We start from the raw sequence: 18,941 nt of genomic DNA, 5'->3' as shown, positions 1-18,941 counted from the left end.
TACCAGTTCAATCAAACCCCTATGGATGGCTCGAATCTCCGCAAATGAAAGGATTGTGGTGCCACAAAAATTGGTCCTTATTTGTAAATTATTACTCAAATGAAGCTAATGTTATTTGTAAATGGGACAGTAAGGCCTCTTTGAAGTGTTTACATGTTAAATTATATTTGCAAATGATTTTTTAAATGGTATCCAAAAAGGACCTTGAGCTTCACCTCTAAACACTTCTCTTTCTTCTTTCCACTAGATTAAATCAACTGATGAAAAAAAAAAATGAAAACCCAATATTTTAAAATCTTTAAAAATTAGATGATAAATAACGAAATATGGAATGAGATCATATGACAAACAATGAAGCACATAGCTGAGGTCTGATTCTTGGTCATTTATCAACTCTTTGATATAACAAGCTGTTTTAACTTGCATGTAACTTGGTAACAATATGTGATCATGTGGTCCAAAAGGCTTTACCCAGGCTTTTGGAGGCTAGCTAGATGGACAGTTGAACTCTATGATGTTACTTGATTTTCTCTGTGTTTATCTTTTCCTACTATGATAGGATAATAATTAGTAGTTATGGTAGCTACTGGAGTAATTGCTATTTGATAAGGAAGTTACCTATTTAATAGGTGATTAGCCTATTTCGTTGGGAGGGATTGCGCCTACTTTCTTGGGAGTATCACGTTTGTAAACATTTATTTAAAGCTTGTAAAAGGGATTGAAGGGAATAAATGAAAAAATTTATTACAGAAATTGTGTCTTGTGTACAAAGGAGGATTGATCCTTCCCTCGAAGTGGATCAAGAGACTGATCTTCCCTCTAAGAAGATCAAATCCGTTGCGAACCGATCTATGTTCGTAACAAATGGTATTAGAGCCATTAATCCTGCGCCATGAGTTGTGAGATTTGGAATTCCCTGCGTGACGATTTTTGCAAGATCGATCATTCCATCACTTCGATGCGCCGGAATGACAAATCGTATTTCTTTTCCTATTTGATCACAAAAGATTTTGAAGTTGGAGTTCAAAGGATCACGTCCGTTGTTTTTGAAGGTGGAAGTCCAACAGATCTGTTGCTCAACAAAATCATGCCCAATACGAATTGGGATCCCGGTGGAATAATTTGTTTTTTTTTTTTCAACAATCCAACCTCGGGGACAAGGTTGATTTCAAGGGGGGAGGAATGTTACTTGATTATCTTTGTGTTTATCTTTTCCTATTATGATAGGATAATAATTAGTAGTTATGGTAGCTATAGGAGTAATTGCTATTTGATAGGGATTTGATAAGGAAGTTACCTATTTAATAGGTGATTAGCCTATTTCGTTGGGAGGGGTTGTGCCTACTTTCTTGGGAGTATAACGTTTGTAAACATTTATTTAAAGCTAGTAAAAGGCATTGAAGGGAATAAATGAAGAGATTTGTTACAGAAATTGTGTCTTGTGCACAAAGGAGGATTGATCCTTCTCTCGAAGTGGATTAAGTGGCTGATCTTTCCTCTAAGAAGATCAAATCCGTTGAGAACCGATCTAAGTTCGTAACATATGACTTGGCAGATACTGTATTCAATATCATTCTCCCATGTTTGTAGATCTGCTAACAAGTAATTTAGAAGATTTGCTACTCAATTGAATACCAACATGCCCTTTTATTCTTTTGGTTTTTAGTATTAATGGAACTTTAGCTTTAGCTGGTCATGACCAAGAAACTATTGGTTTCGATTGGTGTGCTGGGAATGCCCGACTTATCAATTTATTTGGACAACTACTTGGGGAGCCACTGCTCTTCGGGTCAGTTAGGTGGACATTCCTAAGCCCAACTTTTGTGGAGCAACCACCGTTCAAGATTCAAGACTCGCTCCTGAGATTCCACTTCGAAGAGTAGAGTGAACTTCGTAACGGTGAAGAACTTCACAGGCTTCAGTCCTGGTTGGTTGCCAAAATTGAAGACTAAACTTTGAATTTTGAGTGATAGATGAAAGACTACTTTGACCTGCAAGTGTTCTCTTGTGCCTTTGAATTTCTGAATGTTGAGTCTCTTTGAGAATAATATGATTTTGGGTGGTTCCTCCTGCCATAGCTGGCGTTATCTACGTGGACAGAAGACCATTCTCTGTGTGATCTTCAAAAAAGTATTGAAATCTTTAAAAAACTTGTAGCATTATTTTGTCTCAATGCTTAAAAGTCATGGGATGACCAAACACGAGTATATTAGGTGTAAAGACAGACTGATTCTTATGACGATGGTTCAGAAAAGATGGTAAAAATTTGTATTGGTTTGGTTGAGACATTTGCATGATGAATTAGATGAATTATTGATTCCTAGTTACCTGTTTCTACACTTTGTTGAGTCGCCGAGGGCGGGATGCCTCTTGACAAATTGGAGGCCCATTACCTTCAGGCCGGGCCAGGTTTTTCATAGTCAAGTCCCTAGTAGATTTTTGATAAGTGAAGTTGGATCAGAGGTACCAAGTCACCCCCTATGTTTATATTCACCACGCCTTGGAATTCCAAATACACCCTTTTTTAGCCCTCTGATCAAGGTGGCAATGGGCCGTGTGGGCCTGCAATGGGCTGGCACGACCCACTACTTGTTTTTTTACCAAAAAAAAAACCCCCTTGAACAATTATATAAAAGCTAGTTTCGAGGTATTTTGGTAAGTTAGAACAATTTTTACTAAAATACCCCAACATCTATATTACAAGTAGTTTTAGGGGTCGTTTGGATACGTAAATTTTAGAATCTTGGATTTCCTCAAAATTGTAGATGGGAGATGAAAGAAGAAAGAGAGCAGAGAGCAGCTGTCGTTTTCACTTTTTGATTTCTCGCCCTTCTTTCCGACAGCAAGAGAGCAAGAGATCGTCCCATGTTTTCAGGTTTTAGAAATCTCAGGTTGGGGAGAGATTTCTAAAGCATAAATTTCTTACTTAAAATCCAAGAAACGCTGCATACAGCAGCTTGATCATGAACCCTCTTTTACACTGTTTTCAAACTAAAACCTGGATTCTAAAATCTGCATATCCAAAAGGCCCGTTGAGGTATTTTCATAAGTTGAACATAGTCTCCATAAGCTGCCCTTGCCGGAAGCCCAGGACAGGGCCCTTGGAAGAGTCGGCTTCTATCAGTAGCTGCACAGTTACCAGTTCAAGCAACCCCCTATGGATGGCTTGAATATCTGCAAAGGATTATGGTGCCCCTAGAATAGGGCATCTTTGGATGCCACAAAAACGGGGAATGATATTTACGCCCCTTTTGATCACCAGGGACACCCGGTGTCGGTGTAATCAAACCCACTGAATTTTTCTGACATCAAGTACATTAGCCCCCCTTTGTCATTGATACACTGATGCTGGGCGTCCCTGGTGATCAAAAGGGGCGCAAATATCACTTCCCACAAAAATTGGTCCTTATTTGTAAATTATTACTCGAATGAAGCTTATGTTATTTGTAAATGGTCATTAAGGCCTCTTTGAAAGTCTTAACTATAACATTTCTAAAAGGGAAATGATAAATGCACCCCTTTTCATCACTTGGGACACCAGCAGCAGTGTATCAATGACTAGTGTATCAATGACTGCAGAGGGACTGATGTACTTCACGTCAGAAGAATTCAACGGATTTGATTGCCCATGCACTGCAGTTAACACTGCAATTAGGTGTCCCATGTGATGAAAAGGGGCGCATTTATCACTCCCTTCTAAAACTTTTAAAAATATTATTTGCAAATGATAATCATATTCAACTTCAGAACTGTTTACTTGTTAAATTATAGTTGCAAATGATTTTTTAAATGGAATCCGAAAAGGACCTTGAGCTTCACCTCAAAACACTTCTCTTTCTTCTTTCCTCCAGATTTAAATCAACTGATGGAAAAAAAATGAAAACCCAGCATTTTAAAATCTTCACCAATTAGATGATAAATAATGAAATATACAACGAGATCATATGACAAACAATGAAGCACATAAATGGTACACGAACCAGTGGCTCTCAAATCCCAAAGAGATAAATTACCACCCTCTATACAACCCCAAATCAGCTGTAAAACTCTAGATGACCCCCAATATCCTTGCACACCAGCTTTGACTCAGCTGCCAATTCTATGCTCTTAGCAATCACCAATCCTGTTTGTGGATGCCTAGGCTTGGGCTCGTATACTTTCGCATCGGCTTCTCGCCCCATCAACACAGCCTCTCTGGCGGGCACCACGCTCTCCCACCAGAACTCCCTCAGAACCCCATGAATCAACGCCCAATAGTTTCGCTTTCTCAATACCCGAAAGAGCGAGCTACCATTCGGAGTCCAACAATACAAATCAACCCATTCTCTGTTCATGATTTCCATCAGCCCCTGAACCTGTTGAAGTATAAATGATTAAATAACATCATTTCTAATAGCAAGTTTTGGGAGTAATTGCTTGTTTCACATGGTATCAGAGCTAGGTCCTTGATTCAAAACTCCACAACTCCTTGATATTAAAATTCCACGTGTATGGCCAACCCAAAAGAGGGGCTACATGTACCACGTGTAAGGCCAACCCAAAAAAAGAGGGGCCACACGTGAGGGGGAGTGTTGAAGTATAAATGAATGATTAAATAACACCATCTCTAAGAGCTTAAGCTTTTGGAGTAATTGATTGTTTCACATAACCTGAGGCATGTAATAGTACGGCACGGCCGCCCAGGGCAACCCAAGATTGGGCTTCCCCTTGTTAAATGGGCACTTCACTTCTAGGATCCCGCCATCCGGGAAGCAACCGAGGACTCCATCCGGGGAGGCACCAAGCCACCCAAACTTCTCTTCCGAAGGGGTAGCAAACCCCAGGGAGTCCACATTCCGGCCTGTGATGCACTTGTACTTCTCAATTGCCGCGGACTCGTGGAGCACGCCCCACTCCATGGCAGCCTTTGCGGTAGCCTCGAAGGCCTGAGCATCTGGGGTGAATACCTTCTCATGCCAGAGCATGGATCTACGGTTGCCCTTCCAGAAGCCAAGGGCAGTGCTGAAGGTGCTTGTGGTTAGCCTATCTTTGCGGAGAGCGAACCACTCCTCGGATCTTTGGGGTGCATTGGAAGGAGTGAAGGTAGATGCAACCACCAGTGATGAGGGGGCACGGAGGGTGAGTGGTGCGGAAGAGGATGTAGAACATGACCAGGGAATGTCACCGTTGTACTCTTTTCTAGCTGGAAGAAATGGGGCTGCTTTGAGGTGGAGGGTTCGAAATTGGGAGAAGCAAGAATGGTTCATTGTAGCCAGGCTCGTGTTGGTCCTTGCGATTGGGTTCGGCTGGAGGGTCCTATGAATGTCACACACTGCTTGATGGTTAGATATAAGACCCAAGAGAGCAAAGCACAATTATATAAAGAGAAATTACATAAATGAAAGGACATTCCTTGTCATGTTTTGAAACTCAAAAAAACAAAAATTGACATTGACTCCATTTGAAGTGCATGACAAGTTTGTAATATTACATTACTTCAACCACAGTATAAGCTTTTAATGGTCTCTGTTAGTTCAATGGTTACAAAATTTGGTCCTAAAGGAAAGCTTGTGTTACTTCCAAGTATAAAAAAAGCATTAGTTTCAGAAGAAACACACTGGTAGCAGCAATGTCAGATTCTTGTTAGTGAATAACAATCATCACAAGTTATCTTTTTGATGAAGCAATGTTGGAGGAGGTACCTTCACCACAAGCAAAGTATTCAATTCCAAACTTAAATCAATGAAGTTCCAACTGTGACGATATCTAACAGATAAAGGAAATCAAAGCATTACCCCATCCATTCATAAAGTCAAAGAAATCCTGGTGGAAAATAAGACAAAAACTACGAGAGAAAAAATTTACCATTCAGAAAAGATCCCTGTGGAGAAAGATGGGTAAAAGTGATCTTCACACGACGGCTTAAATTCAATGGTGCCAATAATCAAGCATAAAATTTCTACAGGAAGAAAGCTGGAAAACATTTATGTTCATGCCACAAATCATGAGCTGGTTTTCCACGAAATCTATTTCAGTAGAGCATATGATGTCGATGGCCTGAGGAAGAGCACTCAATGGGCTAGGGTGGCCCGGTCTATATTTGAATGAGAATGCCGTGTCGTCCAGCGGAGCTTAGAAGGTGACTCGGAGCCTAGAAAGACAGGAAATCTGGTGGAAACAATAAAAAAAACTACAAAATAGAAATTACCAGCTGGATAAAAGTGATCTTCCCAAGAAGGCTTAAATTCACTGGTGCAAATAATCAAAGATAAAATGTGTAGAGGAATGAAGGAGTCTGTATTCTGGGTGATCTTTACCCTCTGATATGATCTTGAGCTTCACATTTTGACTTTGCTTGTATTCTCGGACCAAGTCATCAATGAATTTCCTGTACAAATCGATGAGATCAGGAAGACAACTGGAGCTGGGTAAAGATTTCTGAGAAAGCGAGGCATGAAAAGGAGGCATTAAAACGACTTAGCCTTGGTAGAAGAGGGGTTTGAATGGAGAAAGTGAGGCACGAATAGCGAAGACAACTGGAGCTGGGTAAAGATTTCTGAGAGAAATCGGCAAAAAAAGGAGGAAAACAAACTCACAAATCTGCAAATCCTCTCAGGAGATTGGATTTGTAGAGATTGTGGATATCACAACTTCAAGCGAAGAGACCTATGCTGAATCTGCAAAAACAGACGATCTGAAAATCCATCACGTCCGAAGGAAACAAAGAACTCAAGGGAGGAGAATAAACAGTTTTGGCCAGAAAATGGAAACATTGAAATCAGAGAGGAAGGCGATATACCGGCGGTGGTGGTTACGGGCAAGGAGGTGGATGAAGTATGGGAGTGGGTCAAATGGTTTTGTAATCTTCCTCAACTTCCGAAACCTTTCCCTCTAAACCAAAAGGAAATATATTGGGATCTTCCTCAACTTCCGAAACCTTTCTCTCTAAACCAAAAGGACATATACTATCTCGATATATAATCTCATGTTATATTATGAAAGAAAAAACAATCATTGGTTGCTCATATCGACTTGTAATTGTACAAACAGGCTTTAGGGACCAGAAGGACAGGCAACCAAATGGAAAACACTGAAATTGAAAACGAAGTTCCGTCAGTTGGAATTTTCAAAAAGGGAGGGCCTTTGGGAATTTCCTACTATCACTTAATCCATACTGGCGCCAAAGCCGTCTCGATTAGATTTTATGGCATCCCATAGCATGCCTGGGCTTCTTCAACGGTTGAGGGCTCTGGGCAGTCTGCTCGGATCGGTGATTGAAGTTAAAATGGAAAGGGCTCATGATAACTGCAAGAATATGCATGTGCAGAGGTCTTCACATCGGAGTGGAATTTCATGCGATCATATGTTCGATTACCGGTGGAAAATAGATGGTATTCCATAGGTATCGCCGGTGAGTCTGGGGAAGATACGAAGATAAGCAAGATGCCGTTAAAGACGAATAACCTTCCAGAGTTTTTTGAAGATGACATTGGAAACATTAGTAGAGCTGTAGAAGAGAAGAAATTGGGGAAAAGGAGCTGGTGAATATGGTGAATGAAAGCTACGCTTCGATTCTACGATCCAAGGTGGCTGGCTCCTCTAACACACACCAGAAACCATCAGAGAAGAATACTCAACCATTGTTGGTTGGGGTGAGATCAATGACCATATGATGAGATCGTATGGCGAGGAGTGGTTAAAGGAAAGAAAAGGAAAAAAATAGTGCGATTGATCAAGGCGAGGTAGTGGATGGCCCACATCGAACCATCCGTTTGAATTTAAGAAAAAAAGGTTGAACGGGCGGAAACATGGAAAAGATATTCCAACCCAGAGAAGGAATGGACACTTGTAGCTATCAAACCAGAGACAAATGAAGATCCAGATCGGGCTGTTCGTTTAAATTTCAAACATTTTAAAGAGAAGGGGGGAAATTCGAAGAGGCATCCTGATCCTCAGAAGTCTGAACGTACGAACAGCTGTAGAAAACGTTGCAGAGAAGACAGGCAGCTGGTGCGACTCGAGAGGCCACCGTCAGCAGCCACATCTGACGCATGGTGGGACAAGGGTCTTTTCTACTGATAATCTCATAGAAAATAAAAATTCACTGAAAAAAGGGAGGCTGCATGATGGTGTGGGATCATCTCCTTATACCCAATGGAAGACAGCTGCAAACCATGAAGTAATTGAGGAGGTATGAAGACCTCTCTGCATGAGAGACACGATTATAGATGGATGCACACCTCACATATACCGGCCAGAACAGGCAAAGGGGGTACCAGAAGAAGTCCCTTTAAACCCTATGACCGGTTGAAAAGACGAGTAAGGTTTACAGCCGCCGGTTGGCAGAAAAAACAAGGCAGAAAAGACTATACCTTGTCCTCAATTCGGAGGAAATATACTCTCCTGCTAGACGATCTATGGGTTGATATTTCTAATCTCGCCGGAAAATCAAGAAAAGGGTCTCGGAGGTGCAACACACAATCACCATCAACGGATGAGATCATATAGGAGTTCCTTGACCTAAAATGGCGAAAATCTTACACGGAGAAGGCAAGGTCAATACTGGATAACACAAGCCTAACAATGACGCGTGAATGAGATGAGGAAAGGAACCAATCGCAGCCGGTGGCAAGAAATTCTCAGAAGCAACCCCCAGAAATACTAAGACCCTCAACAGTATCTCGGCGGGACAAAGATAATGAAGAGTAGTGAAGCACAACGACGCCGAGGAATCGATGGTCAACCCGTTTTTGTTGACACAGGAGAGGGATGAGGTAATTCCTGATTCACTTTAGGATTCTCTTGAAGTCGAGTTACATGGTAAAATCAAAGAGGCCATGGAGAAAGCGGAAGCCTCTGAGAAACGGTCCGTGGAGGGAACAAATCAGGGTAGAGAACCATCTGATATCTCTATACCACATGAGAGAGAGGCGATGACGAACATTGGAAAAGATTTGGGTGTATCGTTCGAAGAGAATGAGGCGAAGACATGAAGCATGCTGCAAGGTATTGAAGATAGGGATAATTCCAACAAGGCCAAAAAAAGGAAGACCCGAAAAGGTGCTCGGGAGGTTCGTGGTTTAATGTAAGCCACGGATCAAGGTTTTTTGGGTTTGCAAATGTACTTGATGAAGATCTGCTTCTGGAACATGACGGGGCTGGGGACGGACAAGGAAATCTGTGCGGTTAGGGATCTTGCTCATGATAGAAAGGTTGATCTACTTGCCATCATCGAATCAAAGATCATGGGGGTTACAGAAGCCACAATTAACAAGTTGTGGGGTAGGATTAAGAGAGGATGGGTGGCAAAAGAGGCGGTGGGATCGGCGGGTGAAATAATAATCATCTGGAAGGAGAATTTTTGTGTCGTGGAGGAAATTAGTATCAAACAATTCTCAAGTTCACTGCTCCTTCCATCTACAAACTGGACGGAGAAGTGGAAGCTCACAACTGTATATGGGCCAGCTAGAGCAAGGGAGAGAAGTGGTCTGTGGGTGGAACTAAGAGAGATCAGGGAACATTAGAAGGGACACTGGATTGTTGGAGGAGATTTCAATATGATACGTTACCTGGCGGAGAAAAACAGATCGGCCAAAATAACTACAAGCATGAGAAACCTCTCCAATTTTATCCTGGATTGCCAATTTATCGACTTACCATTGGTGGAGGCAAAAATATACCTGGTCAAGCAACCAGGAGCACCTGTTATGAGTCGTCTTGATCGAGTTCTGATCTCTAATGACTGGGATGACAGCTTCCCTCTAATCTGTCAAAGAGCTTTGCCTAAGCCCATATCGGATCACAATCCGGTGTTGTTAAAAGTATCTGATTTCTCTGGTGGGCCTCAACCCTTCAAATTTAATTTGGCACTGTGCGATAACCCAAAGTTGGAAGATTTGATAAACACATGGTGGAATGAGAAACAGATAGAAGGACGGAAAGGCTTCATTCTATTAAAAAAGATGAAACATCTAAAGAAGAAGGTAAAGGAGTGGCAGAAAATGGATGAAGCGGCAAGCAAGAGTAGGAAAGAGGAGATTACAGCCTCTTTGAACCAATTGGAACGCAAAGAAGAGCGTTTTCATTTCGACACAACGGAGAAGATGGAGCGAGTAGCTCTATTGGACGAACATGAAGATATCCTCATGAGGGAGAAAATTGGTTGGAGACAAAAATCTTGTGCTCTATGGCTAAAAGAGGGAGATCATAACTCTAAATATTTCCACCGCATGGTGAATATCAGAAGAAGAATCAACAATATCAACTGCATCAGGGACGGCAAAACATTAGTTGAAGATAAGGACATAATCAAAGATATGATAATCAGATTCTATTCAAAACTGTACACAGAGGAATATGATTGGCGTCCCAAACTTGGGGGGTTCGAATTTAAAAGTATCAGCACCGTACAGCAGGAAGATCTAGAAAGGATGTTTTTAGTAGAGGAAGTGGAAAGTGCGATCTTCTCAATGGCCAAAGATAAGGCTCCGGGACCTGATGGCTTTCCTAGGGCATTTTACCAAAAGTACTGGGGAATCATTAAGGAGGATGTAATGCCATGTCTAAAAGATTTCCATGAGAGGGAGTTCTTAGCAGGGAAGTCAACTCAACTTTCATCACCCTTATCCCTATAAAAGATGGTATAAGAGGCATCAAGGATTTCCGACCAACCAGTCTGATTCACGGCATTTACAAAATTCTGACGAAAATCTTAGCGCGGCGGTTGAAGGGGGTAATGGGTGATAAAATCTTCAACTTTGATGATATCTAGAGCGGAAAGGAAAGGATACATTAAGGGCTTGAAACCCAGTTGTAACTCAAACACGGTGACTCACCTCCAGTTCGCAGACGACACCCTCATTTTTATTGAAGAAGATGAGGTATCTGTTGCAAACCTGAAGCGGATCTTCCGGTGTTTGAAATAACCTCTGGACTGAAAATTAACTTTTCAAAAACGATACGGCCAGCATTAACGTAGAAGAGGAGAAAGTAGCGAAGCACGCTTCAAGCATCGGGTGTAGGAAGGAATGCTTACTGATCACTTACCTGGGCCTACCGCTAAGCTATGATGTAACAGTTGCATCACTCTGGGACCTGGTGGTGGAGCGGATTGAGAGGAAATTAGCCACGTGGAAGAGGAAATACATATCATTTGGAGGTAGAATCACCCTAATCAAGGCCGCGCTTGCAAATATACCGGTCTATTTCATGTCCCTCTAAAAAATTCTAGCAAAGATTGCTTGACATATTGAAAAGTTGTAGAGAGATTTCTATGCGAAGGGGATGGAGAGACGAAAAAAATTAAAATATTTGATGAGTTGGAAAAAGGTATGCAGACTGAAGAAGCATGGAGGACTAGAGATCGGAAAAATCAAGTTGCGGAATGAAGCACTCTTGGGCAAGTGGTTATGGCGTTATGGCAAGGAAAAGGTAGCTCTATGGCATAAAATCATCGGAGACAAGTATGGAAATGAATGGGGTGGATGGAATGCGAGAAATCCGGGAAGAGGTAAGGGGTCGGGGGCATAGAGATCTATTTGCACGGCACGAGAAGAATTTTAAACTTTGGTTCGATTCACAGTTGAGAAGGGGGATGAAGTCAGAGTCTAGGTTGATCCATGGGTTGGAAATACACCACTGAATCTCAAATACCCTAACCTATACGTCCTGGGTTGTTCAACATTAATGCCTCATCTACTTCACTTACATAATAGAGATTCGACGATCTGGTGATCGTATTCTCCCGTAGACGAGAACAACTTCTAAGCGCTAGCAACTTCTCTAGGAGGAAAAGATAGCAAGATCTATCTTTACAGTCCTTTCTAGAGTTTGAAGCATAGGACAAACTAACCTAAACACATTTAATCTCAATCCTTTGCCCTAAATAAATATTAGCCCTTTGTGGACCCCGATCCCGAGGACGATGAGCGGCGATACGAGATCCCCGTCGATCCTCTAAGATCTCCACAATGTGAAGGAGAGCTCTACCAAGGAACTCTCGAAATAATGCCCTCACAGCATGAGTGGCGATATAAATGAGATACCTCTTGATCGAGAGACAAAAGCCTCGAAACCAAGACCTACCTGAAAAGAAAGAAGAGTCGCCATCCAGGGAAGTTGGCTCTGGATCCCCATAAAATACTCTGTCACAAAGGATAACCAGAGATTCAAAAGGTCCATGCTTAGTGACGAATGAGGAAGATCCGAAGAGCACCCCCAGCTCACCCAAGTGAAAGCACTTGGTCTCATGTCATTGTTAATTAACTTTGAAGAGTTTTTGGCGAAAATCATGTGAAATGGAAACGAGTATCCCCGAGAAAACGTCTATCTAAGCATGCATGACCCGGGGATGGGCAAAAGAAAATAAACATCCAAATCTTAACTCATCACATCTAATCCTAACTCATCACATCTTAGGAAAGCAGTAACATCCGTATTCAGAGCTACAGCTAAGCAAGTAATATAGATATGATGAGATATGCAGTAAAGCAGTAAACAATCAAAGCAATAGAATAAATACGCATGCGAGCTTATGCAAGAGATAATGCTAAGAAAATAGTAATCAATCACATGCTAGAAAAGTAAGCAATCTAAAAGTAACACATAAGAAACCAAAGACAAACACACAATGAGCAATAAGATGCAAGGAAAGAAAGGAATCGGAAAATCAACAGTATACGAGGACAAAGATGACAGGGAAAAGAAAAGGGGACATACGATAGGCTCAGAGAGCGATTCTACAGGAATCCAGCCCAGTGGTCCTAATCCGCTAAAGATCGAATGAGTCTCGCGGTCGTCATAGCCTATCGTTGGGCTCAGCGAGGACAATCCTTGTGAAGGGGCCACGCTACGTCGTCACCCATCCCAAAACCCGATAAAATGTCGGAAAAACCGATGAAAACCGGAAAACCACGATCAAAATCGGAAATGGAATGAAAAGAGAGCTTCGAGTGACCTTGCAATCACCATCCTTGCCCATTTTTAATTTTTGAATTTTTTAGTTTTTTTGTTGTTTTGAAAGATTTGAAAATGTTTTATTTAAAAGGTTTGAAAGATTTTTGAGAAAAGTTTGACTGGACTTGGGAGAATGGTGCCAAGCTGCCTACGTACCCTGTGGAAAGGGATCAAGCCAACATAGTTCGAAACATCTTTTCGAAAAACATTTTTGTTGTTTTTTTGGACTTTTTGTTATTAGATTTTTTTTTTTGCTTTTGGTATTTTCAAAAGATGAGGTGGATTATGACGTTGGGTGTCTTCGTCCACCGTGGCCATGACCCGACGACATGATCCGCAGATCAAATAAGCCCCAAGATCAGATGAGAATCCCTAAACACTGGATATAAATCAGATGAGGCCTCCAGGTCAAGAGAGATAAATCAAGATTGTTCAGATATTCCATGGCTGCATTCCACTTTTAAGACATGACAGCAATATGTGAACAAAGGACGATACTGCGAATGATATTGACTCAGGAATCTTCTAAGGAGTTGAGTCTCCAAATGAACTGGACATGATGAAAGATGGTGCAGAAGAAAATTAGCAAAGTGGGGTATACAAAGCCAAACCAAATGAAGAAATTTGGGTATTTTGACTTGTCAGTTGACTCATGGATTTTCAACTAATCCTGACAAGTGCTTTCACTAACAACTTAGCATAATCAAAACAATGAAACTTATAAACTCAGGTGGTAATCTTCACTTGCCTTCTCCTTCAACAGATGTAGATAACTTCATAACCCAACTATGTTCAATGAAGAATCAGCCAAACCCATTTGTTTCACCATGGACAAACTGATTTGATTCGAATGAGGGTGGAGACCTGTTCCATAAATTCAGCCAACATGGCCCATCATATATGTGCATTACCAAACTCAGGAAGAACCTAAAAGATGGCTAAAAGGAAAACCCATTGACATGAGGATATGGTATCAACACCCTTACCTCCTGATATTCATTAAACACAATTCCCATGGGCTCGTGAAATCGAATTAAGAAGAGGAGACCAATGGGATTTAAAATCGAGAGAAGCAAACCAATCAGACAAAACTCAGAAAACAGATGCCACTTCCGATGAGAAACACAAGGTGATCAAATTTCAGCAAATTACAGAGGGATTAGGAAAAATGGATACACCAATGAGAAAATTAAAGCAATTGAAAAGCACACATCAAAGGACCCAAAAATCAGTCAGGCAACAAGAAACCAAAAAGCCACATGAGCATGAGACACTAAAAGGGAATTATTAGGGAAAGTGAGATGGGTTTTACCTTCTTGTAAAATTTTCTCCAAATGGGTGAAGATGAAGATCAAACCCCTTTGCTGCAACTTCTCTACTTCTTCCTAAAATTTACACAGACCTTCCCTCTCTCTCTCTCTTTCTCTCTATTCTCAATCTTCTCCCTCTCTCACTATTCTTTCTCCCTACTTTCAGCCCTCCTCTCTGCTTTCAGCCCTGAGATCGGTGGAGGAGAGACTGATGGTGAAGGCCGATGATAGGTGGTGGCTCGGATTGATAAATTTGAGCGGGTTTGGTGGGTCTAGGCGGTGGATCTGAAATGGAATGGAGTTGCAGGTTAAAAATGGAGGTGGGTTTGCAGATTATGGATTTGGGTCTAGGGCTGATGGTGAGGATGGCAGGCAATTTGGTCGGATGGTGGAGGTGGGTTTGTGCGATGGTAGAAAATGGTTTCGAGGTGGGTACGATCTTGGGAATAGAGAGAATGGGTTTTGGGTAAGGGTTTGAAGTGGGTTTGGGTTGGATTCAAGGTGGGGTCGGATTTAATGGAGGTGGTGGCCGGGTTCTATGGCCATTGCCGGAATTAATGGAGATAGAGTCGAGGGGTGATGGATGGGCACTAGGGAGGTGCGGCCATTGGGGAGAAAAAAAAATGGCCGAACATGGTGGTGGTGGTCGGCCTCTCCTCTTCCTCTGTGCTTCTCCCTCCCTCCAAATGCTCTCTGTCTCTCTCCCCTTCTTCAACGAAAAAAACATTCAAGACCTCTTTTTGCCTCAATAGGCTCTTATTTTATAAAGGAAGGGTGTTCTTATATTAGCATACCCCTACTTGGTAGCCACACTCCTCTACTTGCCTTTTTCTCTTATTGGATTTTTGTGAGTGAAGTGATGGTATTAGCACACCCCTATTCGATATTTGCACCCCCTCAACTTGTCCTTTCTTCTGTAATTAACTTGAGGGGGCATGATATACACACCTCTGCATTTGATAACGGCACCATCTTGACAGGTCTTTTCTCTTTTTTGATCGGATTATAAAAAAAATGATGCCAAAACACCTTGCTATGATAATGACACATCTCACTTTGTCTTTTCTACCTAAATGGCCTGTAGACGGGGATTGATATCAATACACCTACGTTTTGATACGAGCACCAATTCAGCTTGTCTTTTATTCCATTTCCCGACCGATTTACTTGAAAACTTGCAAGAACGCTCTTGGGGAAGGTAACAATTCCCTGATAGCTCTTGGCGCACTAATGTACAAGACGATTTGGTGAAAATATCAACATGTAGTTGAAATCAAGTATTGAAGCTTAGGGGTGCAAATAAGTAGTGCAAATACCAAGAATTCAGGGGTACTTTGTACTTTTTCAATTTCTGTAAAAAATGAAGGGTATGACTGGGATAACTAAACGAGGGGTTCCAATAGGAGTTTAGAGATTGCTAAGGCTTCGAAAGACTTCAAGAATTATCTGTGAATGGGCACTTTTGGGTTTTCAAAAATGTTTTGCAAACGAGGGAATTTTGGACTTTTCAGGCTCTTTCCGCAGCTGGGGCTTGTTTTTTCGAAAATTTTGAGACTCGGCTTCAGACACTTCGGGAATTTATTCGATTTCAGAATTTTATTTGATTTTGGGGAAAGGGGTCCAGTCAAAATGGGGTGTCTACACCCTTAAACACAACTAATATATCTTTTTAAAACCCAATTGAATTCTTACAACAAAAATAGAAAGAAATAGAAACACTATTCACTTTTTTAGCGTGGACCCATCTTAAAACCCACTTAAACAAATCCTAAAAATCAATTAAAATCACGAAATTCTCTGAAATAAGAAATGACCATCTTCTATAGTTTCATCTAAAACTAAACTGTTTTGTGTCAATTACTTGTGCTCACAGGATGCTTTAAAAGGGAATAGTTAGACGAACATACTGTTTTCCAACTAGACTTGTGAATGAAATCTATTTGAATGCCAATGAAGTCAATCACAGTTCTAGTTTGCCAAGAGTGTGCATGGGGAAAATTCATTCTCACCCAAATTCAAATTTGTTTCCCTATTCTGGAAGCTACATAAGAATTGCATCTCTCTCATTTTTTTCGAATGGCAACATTGCACTTCTCTTAAGAAACCAGAAGGCCATCAAGATCTCATTTAGAAGATCCAATGAGAGTGTTAGCCCAACAACAGCAACCATGCTACTCAGAATGATGCCTCCAAGTGTTCTCAAATACCATCACATTATCCCAAAGGTCACAAACCCATTAGCACCAAAAACCTAATTGGTGGAAGCAAAGAGACAAGTTCCTCACTGTCATTTAAAAAAAAAAAAAAAGCCAAGTTCCTTACCAACCAAATCTATGTTCACAAAAAGATAAATCTGCATGCCTCCTTTTAGTGATGGTCTTAAGACTTGGGCCTTGAGATTGGTAAAAAATTTAAAAGGTTGACGCATCATCAAAATAGTTCATCACCCACCAAGGAAAAATAGATCCTGAAAAAATCTAGTAAGAAGGCAATATAAGCTCAAGCCCATGAGAGAAGTCAGTTGGTGAAAACCCATGTAAATCTCCAACACAATGGGAAAATGAAAATAGATAGCCACAAAGATAAATCCTTATGCTTCGTTTGGTTGCACGAAAGCTAGACAGCTGGGGAATTTGGTTTGGATTTGGCATGCCATTCCACGTTTGGTAACCAAAATGCATAGGACTGAAGGGATTTCTCTCATGTAATAATTGCTTGTCTCTTCCTTGTCCCCTTCTTCCAAAAGCAAAGAATCATGGTTTAATTTTCTAGGGAACGATGCTCTCTCTTTCTATCTCTTCCCTCTCTCTCCTCTCTCCCTATATTGGTAATGACACCCCCTACTTTTTCTCCTACTCTCCAAGATAAGTCTAGGCAACCAAACGAAGCATTAGGGAACCTCTACGATATTTCCACCATTTAATTGACAGAAGAAGATGAACCAACTTGCATGCCACAAAGAACAGGGAGTGAAACATAAGGAAGTTTTGACGTCACAACAAGCCCCATAACACCATTTGAAAGGTCTTCGATGGTAAACAAATAGACTTGTTTATGACATTGCAGATTTGCTTGGAAAATTGTATAACAAAACATTTTATTGTGGAAAAAATAAACAACTTCACCAAAGAAAGCTATTTGGCATAGTCATTGAATCTAACTCTATGAGTTCAGTGTCATAGGAGGAATGCCTTTCCAATTATTGGGATTGCCAAACTTACAAACCATTCATGGTACAAAAATGAGCTTGGAGAGCTTGGAAGGCATTTCAAATGAAAAGTAGTTAGTCTATGGAGCTAGTGCTGAGAATAAGAAGAACAAGTGCAAAATCTCAACTTTGGCATAGAATTACCAACTAAAGAATCAACTATTGCTGAGCTCCAGATGTCCTTGTTAATAATCAGATTTATGACTAAAGTTGCCCTTGAAAGTTTCCGATGTCCATAATTCAGCTCCGAACTCCTTGTCACTCTTTTACACCTAGAAATATACTCAATGATAATAACCTACGTGCAAAAGTTTACCTTTCTCACCATTCAGAAAAAAAAAAAAAACTTACCCTTCTCATCAATATAGTTTGTGTAACATCAAGCCTTTGTTCAACCAAAGCTCCATTAAATTCTCTATTTTGAGGAAGCAAAATTAAGAAACTATAACTGGTAAACCATTAACCCTCAAGAGAAACTGAAACTTGTACCCAATCAACCAAACCCCGATATAAGAATTACACCAAAGTTCAAAAGATAAAGAGTGATTTACACTTTTATACCCATTACCCTAAAATAATAAAACACTCAATCAAAAGAGTTCAATGAAAAAATGATATTGGAAGAAATTCCTATGCTCAATCCAATCACGGGTTAAGTAATAATCAAGGAAACTCAGCCACAGAAAAAAGTAGAAGCAATCAAACCACATACAGAACTAAAGAAGTATCCAATGAATAAGAAAAGAAAAACCCACAACTAACCAATTGAAAAAACAGTCTTAACCCAAGCTCAATAAGCACAAAACAAAAGAAACCCACAAATTATTGAAAGAAGAAGAAAAAGTTGTACAACTTTCAAAATCCACATCCATATTATTAAAAGAGAAATGAAAATGAGAAAGGATATAATAAGAGAAAACTATAAAAAGGAACATATAAGATAAAGTCCAAAGGCAATAATCCTTTTGTACCTGAACCATGCCTCTGCATTTTAACCCTCCTAATGGATTTGGGTGACGATTGGATCGAAAGAGGGAGAAGAAAAAGAACAACATGGGCTGTATTGGGTCGTTGAGAAAAACAATGGGAAGCTGAAATGGTTTTCATCCTTTACTCATTGCTTCTCCCCCATTGAAGCTTCTGAAAGGGGAAAGCTTTTTTTTCAGCTCGCAAGCAAGCCAAGTGCTAGGGCTAATTGAAAATAGTCAAATACACCGAATTTGTATGTTAGGATAGCACGATTGCATATGAGACCTCGAGCGAGCAAGCAAGCCCAGATAAAATCGAATGTTAGGAATAGGGTGCAACTCGGGTCGCGTTGAGGCCAACCCGACGCGACCCGAGGAACCCATTTTTCCAATACGAACCTGACTCAACCTGATTTCCAAGTTCCAACCTGACGAGGTTCACCCCAACTTGATCCGAGGAGCCCTTTTTTCCAACCTAAACCCGATACAACCCGAGTTTTTAAGCTCAAAAAATAAAAAATG

At 40.8% G+C, this 18,941-nt stretch overlaps 1 protein-coding gene across 2 annotated transcripts; it reads right to left on the bottom strand.

Annotated features, from left to right (window-relative positions):
• Window positions 1–3,890: 3,890 nt before the first annotated feature.
• LOC143890905 (Restriction endonuclease, type II-like superfamily protein) lies at window positions 3,891–18,701 on the bottom strand. 2 transcript variants are annotated; one of them, XM_077395588.1, is made up of 3 exons: window positions 18,423–18,701; window positions 4,650–5,295; window positions 3,891–4,355 (listed from the first exon to the last, which is right to left on the bottom strand). In XM_077395588.1, the coding sequence occupies exons 2-3, from the start codon at window positions 5,244–5,246 to the stop codon at window positions 4,035–4,037; spliced, it is 918 nt and encodes a 305-aa protein (XP_077251703.1). In that variant the 5' UTR covers window positions 5,247–5,295; window positions 18,423–18,701; the 3' UTR covers window positions 3,891–4,034. The 2 variants fall into 2 exon arrangements, with proteins under 2 accessions (XP_077251703.1, XP_077251702.1); XM_077395587.1 differs by having other exon boundaries at window positions 4,650–5,311; window positions 18,423–18,700.
• Window positions 18,702–18,941: the final 240 nt, after the last annotated feature.

This window comes from Tasmannia lanceolata, unplaced genomic scaffold (genome assembly GCF_043159265.1).
Source record: "Tasmannia lanceolata isolate RefF3 unplaced genomic scaffold, GAP_Taslan_0.1 ptg000013l, whole genome shotgun sequence".
Taxonomy (NCBI): Eukaryota; Viridiplantae; Streptophyta; class Magnoliopsida; order Canellales; family Winteraceae; genus Tasmannia; species Tasmannia lanceolata.
Note: the sequence above shows the minus strand (reverse complement) of the source record. Positions and strands in the feature narration are given on the sequence as shown.